Source organism: Cydia strobilella, chromosome 15 (genome assembly GCF_947568885.1).
Source record: "Cydia strobilella chromosome 15, ilCydStro3.1, whole genome shotgun sequence".
In the NCBI taxonomy this organism is placed as follows: Eukaryota; Metazoa; Arthropoda; class Insecta; order Lepidoptera; family Tortricidae; genus Cydia; species Cydia strobilella.
The window spans coordinates 15,280,669-15,293,496 of NC_086055.1; the positions used below are offsets into that span (position 1 = coordinate 15,280,669).

At 37.6% G+C, this 12,828-nt stretch overlaps 1 protein-coding gene and 1 long non-coding RNA gene across 2 annotated transcripts in view; both read right to left on the reverse strand.

The window, feature by feature from the left end:
- LOC134747677 (uncharacterized) overlaps positions 1-12,828 on the reverse strand; it is a 118,429-nt gene that overhangs the window by 64,585 nt on the left and 41,016 nt on the right. The gene's annotated exons all lie outside the window — the stretch shown is intronic.
- On the reverse strand, positions 3,938-5,896 carry LOC134747807 (cyclin-dependent kinase inhibitor 1C-like). The gene is made up of 2 exons (XM_063682445.1): positions 5,841-5,896; positions 3,938-4,489 (listed from the first exon to the last, which is right to left on the reverse strand). Exons 1-2 carry the CDS (start codon positions 5,856-5,858, stop codon positions 3,959-3,961), a joined length of 549 nt encoding a protein of 182 aa, XP_063538515.1. The 5' UTR covers positions 5,859-5,896; the 3' UTR covers positions 3,938-3,958.

Here is a 12,828-nt window from a genome sequence, read left to right on the forward strand (position 1 = left end):
CGATATAATTCGTTTAAATTATTTAATTACAAATTTACATGAGTTTTAGTTCAAAGGGCTGGAAAAAGGGGTTTTAGAGTCCATCTTTTTCATATAAATGTGACATTTTCACACTTTGTCGCTGTGTTTGAAGTTGTAGTCTTAAACAATTAGACACTGCCACACTTTGTCGCTGTGTTTAAAGTTGTAGTCTTAAACAATTTGACATTGCCACACTTTGTCGCTGTGTTTCAATTTGTAGTCCTACACTTTGTCGTTTGTTGACAGTCCTACACTTTGTCGCTGCTCGCACTAATATGTCAGTACGAGCGAGATGCATAGAAAGCAAGTTACGGTCACGCTAATGTGCCAAACTGGTGGTAGCCATGTTCTGTCTAAAACTATTCTGTTTGCTATAATAACATTGACAAAATGAGTCAGAGCGAGATGTGGGTTAGTCGTATACTAACAAGGTTTAACTGATAATGTACATACATACATACATACATACATATAATCACGCCTATTTCCCGGAGCGGTAGGCAGAGACCACGGATTTCCACTTGCTACGATCCTGACATACCTCTTTTGCTTCTTTCACTTTTATAATTCCTCATACACGCGCGCCGGTTTAGGGTGCTCTTGACCTGACCTTTCTTCAGAATTTCCCCGATCTGATCAGAGAAAGTCCGCCGATGTCTGCCCCTTCCAACTCCCTCCCTCCCAACTCCCTTACAACTAATAATGTATTATTTACTATGTATGCTGAAGAAACCTCAGATAGAGTCATTGCATGCATAATTGGATATGTCGCCTATAAACGACGACCCCTATATTTGTGCCATTTTCAACCAAAAGGGTACTTGTTGTCGCTTGTCAGTAAGGCGCTATTTCCATATAGCTTCAATTAGAAATCAACCTTATCAACAAGCGACAATGTGGTACGTGGGTTGAAAACGTCACATTTAGAGAACCCTAATGTAAATGTAACCCCCTTGAGTATTCAACTGACATTTTTAATTATCTACATATGAATACCAGAGGGCCTAACCAAGATGCCAATCGTTTACGCCGTAGCGAACGAAACGGTATAATCTCTCTCTCTAATACTCTTCTATATTAGTGCGACAGAGAGACATTATTGGCGTCTTGGCTAGACACCATTGCACTTGCACTTGCAATGCACTTGATTAAGATATGATAAAATTTCATTTGTTGCAAGCGATATACCTATTAAGGATAAGTATAAAGTAGATAAAAAAAAAAAATGCGCAATAGTTACTGATAAGCAGATAAAAAAATACAGGCAAATTCGAATGTACATTAATATCAGAATCACATCTAAATTATGGTTATTGAGATATCGTACATTTCGCTCGTATTATGGATGGCTTTATCCACGTGATAAAATAACTGTCACTTTTTAACACCACAGGAAAGTGATGGACACCGTTTTATCGCGCCGTTACGTAGACAAGAACTACCATCATATCCGTAATGGTCCGTATGTAGTACATCTAATGGCGCGAGGGAGACGCAAATGAATTGACATCATTCAGATATCATTCTGATGGCAGTGTACGTTCGAATTGGCCTGTTAGTCATATCTGTAAACTTTTTAAATACTTTATAAATGATAGCGAGCTCCGTTATAGGAACAATGTAGCCACCACAATCCTGGTATCATGGTCGCATTTTTATCACCTGTCATGTCATGCGTCACTTTCGCACTTACATACTTGTTAGAACGTGACAGGCATAGTGACGAATGATAAAGAGCCGACCATCTTAGCCCTACTGCTCTCACTCACGCTCCGAGTAACGCGTCAGTAGTGTTGGTTGGGACTCGAGTCCTTTGAGTCCTCTGCTTCAAGACAACTCAGTTTTTCAGAATCTTATAATTAAGTCTAAACTCGAGTTCTTTTCAACTTGTTAGTGTCCCGAGTCTTTTGTAGAGACTCGAGTCCTTTTCAGAGAACTTGGTTTTTTTTTTAACAAATTGGAAATGCATTGTCTTTATGTAAAATTTGTTGATTATGTACACAAATTATACAACAACGCCTAATTTCTTTACTGTTATTTAGGATAAACCTATAAAATTGTTGACGGAGTCTTTATTCGGAGGCTCGAGTCCTTTTGAGTTGCTCTTAAAAAAGACTCGACTCGGGACTTAAAACACTCAGAAGTGTTTTAAGCGCCGAGTCTCGTAAAAACGAGCTGTTCTTCAAATTCAGACTCAAAGGACGCCCTTATACGCCTTTATAGACACAATTCTGGACCCGTGTATGTCCTTAAACTACGTAAAAAAGAGAGGTACCCCGGCACTGTGAATGTCATCTCGCTTTGTGTGGTAGGGCACAGCACAGTATCCACTGTCATTCCAGATCTAAAGCAGAGCCCAACTGGTGAAGGATCTCCAACTTACAGAATACCGCAGCCAAATAACACTATACCCTACTCATAGCTCCTGCCGGTACCAGAGCTCAACGAGGGTGCGGAGTGTTAGGGTCGGCAACGCGCATGTTACTCCTCTGGAGTTGCAGGCGTACATAGGCTACGGAGACTGCTTAACATCAGGCGGGCCGTATGCTTGTTTGCCACCGACGTAGTATAAAAAAATACAAATTAGGTATATAAACGTTTAATAAATCATAAATAAGTTACACAATAATTAAAGCTTTGAATTAACTTAGACAATTAATTTAACGGAAACTGATTCTTAGGGTCTCTTAGGCTCTCAATTTGATATGTGCAAAGTAATATGGCAAGGATATCGTTTGCAGTTTTTTTTTATAAATTTAATTAATTAATTAACATCAGATAATGTAAAGAAGTTACACAACAGAATTCGTATTAATTTGATAAATGTATCATGTCGTTTAAAAAGCTAAATAAACAATTGGTCGGCATTAGGAACTAGAATTAAAGAGTGATTGACAGTAGAGACCTTATTAACGCATCTGAAAACTTTTTTCATCTTATACAATAGTGGTATACGTATTTAGTTCTGATGTAAATCATATAAATAAAAAACTATTTTACTATATGCAAACATACCTGAACCCGAATCCTCTTGCACGTATTTCCACGAACATACCGCAACGCCATTGCAGCATACTTACACTGCATGAAATTGTCTACTACAAGCATCACGGAAACACTGTTTGCATGTGTGAGTAATAGTAGGAAATAGCATGACAGAAACACTCTGTCGACTTTAAAAGTGTTTTTTGCACTAATGAAGTATTCAATGTTTATTATAATAGTTCAATATTTATGTAAAGAGTGCGCTAAACATACTTTTAAGTATACAGATACCAACACTATTCCACAAAAAAATAAAACCTGAAAATTTGCGAAAGTGACGCCATCTAGCGGGGTTTAAGCTTTGGGTAACCTAGTCGAACCACCTTAAATCATGCATAGTAGTCAATGTACACAACATACACACATTTGGTTAAAATAGGTACATCTTATCAGAGCTATCTCACGTGCAGCGAGCTATCTCACGGTTATCTACACAAGGTCATAGTTACATCTTATGTATACCTACAAAATAATAATATCGTCTATTAGCAATGGAACAATGCAAAATTGTAGCATTTTCAATATTCTCATTACAGCATTATTGCACAAAAGGAATTGGTAAAACAGTCTCATTTCTAAAAACTGCTAAATAAAAGATCGAAACTTAAAATATGCATAAAAACATTTTTTTAATGCTAACCTAGCTTTCTTTGACTCTTAATGCTTTATTTGCTTCCTCAATAACACGAGAATTATCGGAGATAAGCCTCGAAAAAATCTTATACATAAGTACAGTCAATATATATACATTCCCAAAGTTACAAAAAAATGTGTACACGCTCTTACACCTTAGACAATAAAGTCGTGACCACATATTTTTGAGCCATTTGTCTGGATCGATATTTTTACCTTCGATTGTACAGTCATTACGATGAGACTATCACTCAATCGATCAATAAGGATGCACTATTGACTGACCATGGGCTTCCACAACCCCTCCATTCCCTACCACCTGTGCTACCGGTTGAACTACCTGCTGTACCGGATTAAAACTATTAAAAGCCACCGGAACCGGCTGCGGCACCCGCACCGGTACTGCCGCCGGCACACTAACCGCATACGGCTGCGGAACCGGTATACGTACCCCTTGCGTGATCGTTACAGGTACAGGATGCGCCACAGGGTACGGAAACGGTCTATCTATAGGTACTGCTATTGGTCGCGGGATGATATGGGCTACTGGATGTGGTACAACCACCGGTACCGGTCGCGGCTGGTCGACAGGTACACCAACGCCTACATGGTACGGTACAGGCCGTGGTATACCTATGGGTATAGGCTGAGGTATTAGTATTGGTACGCGGTTGTGGAGCTCTGTGACGGAGTGGCGGGCGGGAAAGCCGGCTGGCACGGCGAGGGAGTTGACGAGGCTGCGTTTTTTCTGTTCAGTTGAAAATGCTTGGTGGCTCAGGAGGAGTAGTAGCTGGAAGATATAATGCATGGTAACCATCAACATCAACAATAACTCGTAAACAACAACAACAATTTCTTGTAAGTGTTAGGTAAAGTTGTTAAAAAAAATTGCGTAGAGACCTATTATTATTTTTTAGGTACCTATTATCTTAGCTAATTAGCGTTGCTTCCGTATGACATACAATTGCATCTTTTGCTAGTACGAATTTATTATTATTGTAGGTAAATGCTAATGTTGCTTTGTACAACCATAGAGTAACTTATACTAGAGCGGTACTGTCATAGTAAATTTTGTAACCCCAGTAAATTCACTGCCATCTGTCGACACACTTTAAAACTAAAAATGAAGATTTATAAAAATACGATAGAATGTATTTAAATATAGATAAATGATTTTTTTTATTTGCATTAATTATTTTTATGATTTTGACCCATGTTCTTTCACTGATATGCGTTAAAATTGTTAAATAACAAACGAAACCGTCAACGCCATCTATTCGACTGTAGGCCAAAACTAGTAGCGCCCTCTGAACGAGAATCAAATTTTCTTGATTTTCGAGGCACGTTTTTTCCTTAGACTGTATCTATCTATTACGGAGTTATATCTATCTTTGGTACAACTAATCCTTACGCGCGGAGAAGTTAAAGAAACCAGCCAAGTGCAAGTCCGTACTTTTTAATATTTGTTGTTATAGTGGCAATAGAAATACATCATCTGTGAAAATTTCAACTGTCTAGCTACCACGTTTCACGATATACAGCCTGGTGACAGACAGACAGACGGACAGACGGACAGCGGAGTCTTAGTAATAGGGTCCCGTTTTTACCCTTTGGGTACGGAACCCTAAAAAAGAAATTAGTGTATCAATAAAGTTTCATGAATGGTATAAACGTTCTTGTAAACATAGAAGCACACGGGCATTTAAATTCTGTTATAGGTGCCTAAAACAATTTAATCAATCTTAAATCTTAAAGACCAGCGAAGACCAGCGCTGTAGCATATACCTATATGTTAGAGCATATGCTGAGTGGTGTCCATTTGTAGCCTCTATAGCAGCATCAATATTGTAATTATTGCATGTTAGTATAAGCTACTTGTAATTTTACGTGTTAGTGTATAAGATCTTCTTCTTTTTAAATTTGTATGGTGCTGTATGTAGATATTTACAATAAACGTTTTCTATTCTATTCTATTCTAAATTGATTCTTGGTTGGTCTTAAATTAATTTAATAATATGATGATGATTTGGTGATATTGTTACAACGCCAATTCGCTAGGATTCTTGTCCAAGTTAAGTAAACCACTATTTTATTTCACTTTAAGTAATTGATCTAATTGACAAGATAATAAATAAACTTACACAACATATTCGCGACATTTTTCCCGACGTGTTGCAATCGAAGCGAGGCGAGGAAGAAAGTGTGCAAGTGGAGGAAAACGGGGTATTTATAATGTCAAGTGTGGTGTATGGTGCACGGAACTTATGTACGCCCTGTATGAAAGCTGCTCTCGATGTATGTGAGCTGTTAAATACCCCGTGGAATTAATTTAAAATTAAACATTTAACTGAAATAACAATTAATTGGGAGTATACTGCATTGTTTCCCCCAAGCTGGCCCCCTTGGGGAAAATGACCAAAACCTTCCAGCAAGTAAGAAAGTACTAAAGTAATACCTCACTTACACAAAAAGTATAAAACCCCAAAATGGTTAGGGCGGAGTACGTCACTTTCTGAGTATGTCACTTTCTGAGTACGTCACTCTGAGTACGTCACTCTGAGTACGTCACTTTCTGAGTACGTCACTTTCTGAGTATGTCACTTTCTGAGTACGTCACTTTCTGAATACGTCACTGTTTTTAGTACAGTCGCCGTCAGATATATCGGAGCGCCCGAGGTGCTCACAAATATCTGAACACGCCTCTATTGTCAAGGCGTTAGATTGCGTGTTCAGATATTTTGAGCAGCTCGGCCGCTCCGATATATCTGATGGCGACTGTACCATCGCCCACACTGTTAACTGTACATCGGTGGACCTTATAGCTAGCCATCTGCCATACACGCACGGATTTGCCCGTCGGATCTGCCTGAAAGATGTGTCTGGCGGGCACATCCGTCAACGTGTGGCGAGAAATAGACACAGATTTGTCCGCCGTATGCCCGTCCGCTGCCCATATGTGTCTATTTCTCGCTACACATTGACGGATGTGTCCGCCAGACACATCTTTCAGGCAGATCCGACGGGCAAATCCGTGCGTGTATGGCTAGCTTATGCCTTTTGTAATAAGATCCACCCATGGAGACTATATAAAGGAGCCAAATCTCTATGTATGAAAAGTGTCCATCAAAAAACAGTAATTAGGGGGCGCCACCATACACCGAAATACTATCAAAAACAACCTACGTAATTTGGTCGGGTTATTTGTTGCCTTATATGGTTCATGTTATACTCATGTCCCAGAGCCTAACTAGCGCCACCGCCGGAGAGATTAGGAACTATTATTTAAAATTGTTAAATAACAAACGAAACAGTCAACGCCATCTATACGACAGTGGGCCAAAACTAGTGGCGCCCTCTGAACGAGAATCAAATTTTCTTGATTTTCGAGGCACGTTTTTTCCTTAGACTGTAAACATCTATTACGGAGTTATATCTATCTTTGATACCAGTAACCAGATTAGCTGTACGACATACGATCGCTTTTATATCTGACATACCTACAGAGTTTTAAGGGAAATCCGAATCCACAGAAGATTGAATAATTGAGAACGAATATTGGGTACAGACGGACGGACGGACGGATAGACAGACATAACGAAACTATATGTGTTTCGTCTTCGCTATTTTTGTAACCACAAAAATGGACTACTAACGACTACAGCAGCAGCGAATGATCAGCTCTTTATAGATCCAATCAATAATGTGTCTACCTTACACACTTATATGTCGTCCGATTTAGGTCCAAACCAGACCAGACGTAATGATTTACGTAAGGGCGATTATCAAATTGTTTTAGCTAAACGCTCAACTTATGGCTTCCCTGATGAAGCAGCCAATCGCTATCGCTTCGACAACGAAACGCTTTGTGTCTCTCTATCACTCTTCCATATTAGTGTAACAATGACAGTTGCGTTTCGATCGCCACGGAGCGTAAGCGATAGGCATGTTGGCTACGCGGGTAGTATCACGAATGCAACGTCAAATCGGTCAAATTAATAGCCCCCTTAAATTAAATACATAATATTTTTCGTGTTAAGATGACATAATAAGGAAACTTTACAAAGCTACGTAATTATTACTTGCTCATAGGAAAAACTGGCCGCATGCCCTGTTGCCTGAGTGATAGAACTGCATTCTGAGACCGTACAAGCTCATTCCTTACATACATGTTAGGTTTGTTATTAATGAATGGAGTCAAGCTACACAGAATTTGCAACGACAAAGTATGTATTTTTAGGGCTCTAACGGGAAAAACGGGACCCTATTACTAAGACTCCGCTGTCCGTCCGTCTGTCCGTCTGTCTGTCTGTCTGTCACCAGGTTGTATCTCATGAACCGTGATAGCTAGACAGTTGAAATTTTCACAGATGATGTATTTCTGATGCCGCTATAACAACAAATACTAAAAACAATATAATATAAATATTTAAATGGGGCTCCCATACAACAAACGTGATTTTTTTGCTGTTTTTTTCCGTAATGGTACGGAACCCTTCGTGCGCGAGTCCGACTCGCACTTGGCCGGTTTTTTTATGATATAAGAAGTAAATGAGCAGACGGATCGCCTGATCGCTGTTCTATGTTTCACTTTTGTCAAACTGAAATTTGAACTTTATCATAGTGACATTAACTCTAATTTCAATTATCTTGAAAATGTAACATAGAACCCTGTAATTTTGAGCGTAGCGAGGGACCCAGAAACACGAGATGTAAAATAACTTTGCTCTCGTGGTTGCACATATATTTTTCACCTCAGTAGTGAGAACATATTAAAGGTTAAAATGTATTTCGAATTACACAGAATAATACAGAGAAACAAAAAAAAACACGAATTTGTAATAAAAGTATGAAGTGGCAGTTCCAGGCCTTCACTAAATTAAAAAGCTACTTTGTTTCACTCCCTGGAGTCAGGAAAGTCGCACTTTCCTCACTCCAGGGAGTGACGAAAGTAGGCTTGTTCGAGCTGCTGAGGTGTAAAAAATATTGATTGATTTATTGATTGAAAATTTCGCTCATCACGTAAGGTAACGATATACTTATAACTTAATATAAATGAAAATTAGACATGTTTTCGGAATTTTTCTATGGAGCCAATTTTAACCTAACTAACCTAATTTTAACGTTTTGGTTGGAGTTGCCCTTGCAAATATTGTAAGGTAAATATTCTTTATTGCACCACAAAGAACAAATATAAAAACAGATTTACAAAGTAAATAAAAATAGCAACAGGCGGTCTTATCGCTGTAAGTGACCTCTTCATGGCTTGTCCTAAAACGTGTAAAAAATCAAAATAAAAACTACAATTTTACTTTAGCCCCATAAGTAAGTAAATAATTATTTTTTTATAGTAACAAGACACATAATCATGCATTAACAAGGAGTAATAGATTAAATCTAAACCGCTTTCTACATCATAAGCCGTGGTGTTATAGCCTGCATTTTAATCGATATCATTTTGTAACACTGGTAACTTGTAAGTGTTACATGGTGACCTCATCAGGTCATTGCTTCAAGAGTCTAAATATTCTTTATTCAAATAGGCCTAGCAACAAGCACTTTTAAATTGTCAAGCTATACAAATATTACCTTAATCTAAATATCAGAGCAATTTATTGATGCAGTTATTATTGTTATTAAAAACATTGAATTATTATAGATAAGTCAAACTTAATAATGAGAATTTCACAAAAGGATCGTCAAACACCAAAATTGTATAAATAAAATACTAGTCTAGAAACTTTCTAGAATAAAAAATCTAAATGTCAAAAAATACGGATTACCTAATATTAGGTATTAATTGAATTAATAATTTCGTTATTATTAACATAATAATAAATAATTTATTATTTTCCATCACGGTGTTTCATCATTCATGTAGTCTTGTGTGCTATAATTACATGATCAAACGAACTTACCTGAAGTGAAGTTCGATCATAATTATCCTGTCTTCGCCGAAGAGATTTAATCCTTTACTATGTAGTAGCCTATGCTACGCGCAAACCTAATCGCACAAGTTTTAGCGTAGAGAGAGAGAAAAAACACATTCATTTCTCCCTCTCCTATCCCACCCGGCGCAGTAGTCAATCCAACTGTCAACTTCATTCTTTTTAGAGTACGAAGGAGTAACAAAGGATAACAACTAACAACATTGATAATCAGGGAAGAAGTGTACAGGTTGTGACCTTCCTGGGTAGGGTGGGTAGTTAAATCTCTTCGGCGAAGACAGGATAATTATGATCGAACTTCACTTCAGGTAAGTTCGTTTGATCATGTAATTATCCTGTCTTCGTCCTTCGAGATTTAATCCTTTACTATGTAGATGTTCAGAGAGTATTCAATGTTGTTAAAGTAAATAAATAAAAATTCACAATTATCATTTATTTATCTGTTCGTAAAGATCGACTTATAATAAAGCAACGTAATACTTATAACAAATCAACGTAATACTTATAACAAATCAACGTAATATTATATTATTTCACAATAATAATTATCAACTTATGATATTTCAACAAAATAAACAGTGAGTGTGACTCTACTGCAATACTAAAGAATCAAATAAGCTTGTTTCTGAATTAATTATAGGCCTATTATAAAAATTCGCAAAGACAGTTGATCGCTCAGTCCAACCAGCTGACTTTCGAATGACATCGACGCTTAGACCAGCGCGCGAGGCAGCCGAAGTTGATGCGTGCCTCGTGCTGTGTGCGGTGAAAATAGAAGTGTCGATGCCACTCTCTGTGAGGGTCTGCTTTATCCAACGCCCTAGACTTTGCGATGAAGCTGGCCTGTGCGGTTTCTTATAAGTCAGAATAAGGTGCTCCTCGGTATTTGATCGTAAAGATGATGTTACTGAGGCGTACTTTTGTAAAGCCGAAGCTGGGCAAATACCAGGTCGAGAGCGGAAAAAAGGTAAATTTAAAATTGGTTGAGCTCTGCCAATTGATGAGGTTTTAATTAAGTTACTAATAGTAATAACTATTCGATCTTCAAAAACTTTTATATTTGACATTTTAATAAAGGACAACGTTTGCATTCTCTGCCCCGTTGCGAGAGCTAGCAACATGACTAACTTCTTAGACAACTGTTCTAAATTAACTGCATCATTATTCATGTTCTCTAAGTAATTCAGAACCACGTTAACATCCCATGTACAAGCATACCGTGGGAATGTTGGTTTTAACCGAAAGATTCCTTTGAAAAACCGTTTTAAGCTCAAATCATCACTTATCCTATTTAAAGATATTAAAGAAATAGCCGACCGATGACTGTTTAACGTGCCATATGACGCCCCCATTTGAAAACAATTCGTAAGAAATTCTAACAGAGATGATATTTTGAAATCATAAAAATCTACATTACTTTGAGAACAAAATTCCCACCACAACTTAAGGCTCGTTGTATACTGAATTCTAGTCTTCTCTGATATTGATGACAGCATGACCTCTAATGCCGTTTCAGGTACACATTGTCTACGGAACCCTTCCCGGATAACACACACGCTACCAGGGAAAGATGACGGTGTAGCGGGTGTGTTGATCTGAAAGGAGAAGAAAGAAGATATTCACTAGGTGGAAATATTATAGTTTCTTTGATACATAGAGACATGTAGAATGGGTACCACGGCTGAGATGGCCATTGTGGGACAACCACAATACCTGTTGCCTTGTCTGAAACGATCTTTTTCAAGGTTTTTAAGATCAAGGCAAAGGGAGGGAATGCGTAGAAATACAATTGAGACCAATCAATTGTAAAAGCATCAATGTTATATGCAAAAGGATCTTTTTTCCAGGCTATGTATAGGGCACACTTAGCATTTACGCGAGAAGCGAATAAATCTATTCCCGGTTCCCCAAAACAATGCACGATTCTAGCGAATTCTTGCGAACCTAACTCCCATTCCGTGTCAATATTAAATTTTCTAGATTCGCTATCGGCCTCGATATTAAGGGATGATCGAATATAGGAAGCAAAAATAAAAATGTTCCTTTCCTCACACCAATTCCAAATTTCCCTAGTAATTTTGTTTAAATGTGGATACTGGACGCCACCCATTCTATTTATGTAAGAAATTGCTGTTGTGTTATCCACACGCAAAAGGATAGCACATTCTTTTTTATTATTAGCGAAGGTCATAAGTCCGAAATAGGCTGCCAACAGTTCCAGATAATTTATATGATTGATACGTTCTGTGGCAGTCCAATGTCCGCCAGTTTTGTTAGTACCGCATGCTGCACCCCAGCCTGTTGTTGAGGCATCAGTGTAGATTTCAAGCTCATAGTTTTGATCTCTTATTGGATTAATGGCAACTAAAATGTTATTCTTCCACCAAAGAAGATCATCATGTAAATTGTCTGCGATTTCCATGAATGAATCATAATTTTCATTATTATTGAGTAAAGCTAAATACTTAGCTCTTTCTAGGGACTTTGTGTGAAGCCATCCATATACAATTGCTGGACACGCCGCAGTAATCGAACCCAAAATACGAGCGAAATCACGAATACGCATTCTGTTTGATTTCAGTAATTTAATTATTTGTTGCCAAATTGTTTGTCTCTTTGTGTCTGGCAATTGTATAGACATTGGTTTAGAATTTAATAAGAAGCCCAAGAATTTGCAAGTAGTTTGGGGTATCAAATTAGACTTTTCGTAGTTGATAACAAAACCTAACCTAGTCAAGCAATTAATAGTAGTTTTTGCGTTTTCTAGGCAATCTATTGCAGAGATTCCTAAACACAGAATATCGTCCAAATACCTAACTGAGAGTAGACCTTGAGATCTTAAATATGCAGCCACAGGTTGTAAAATCTTTGTAAATATGTATGGTGCAGAACAGATTCCAAAGGGGAGAGAAACAAATTCAAATAAATTGTCTTCTAAATAGAACCGCAAAAACTTTGTATGACTTTCGTGTATAGGAACTAAAAAATATGCTTCCTTAAGATCTATATTAATCATGTGACAACCCGGAAACATTAGCTTAGTAGCTGTTCTCACATCTTCCATTTTGAAGTGTTCTGTATAGATGTACTTATTTAATTTTTTTAAATTCAAAATAAATCTTTTGCTACCATCACTCTTAGGGATTAAAAAAATATCAGATATAAATTGACCTGTTACAGGATT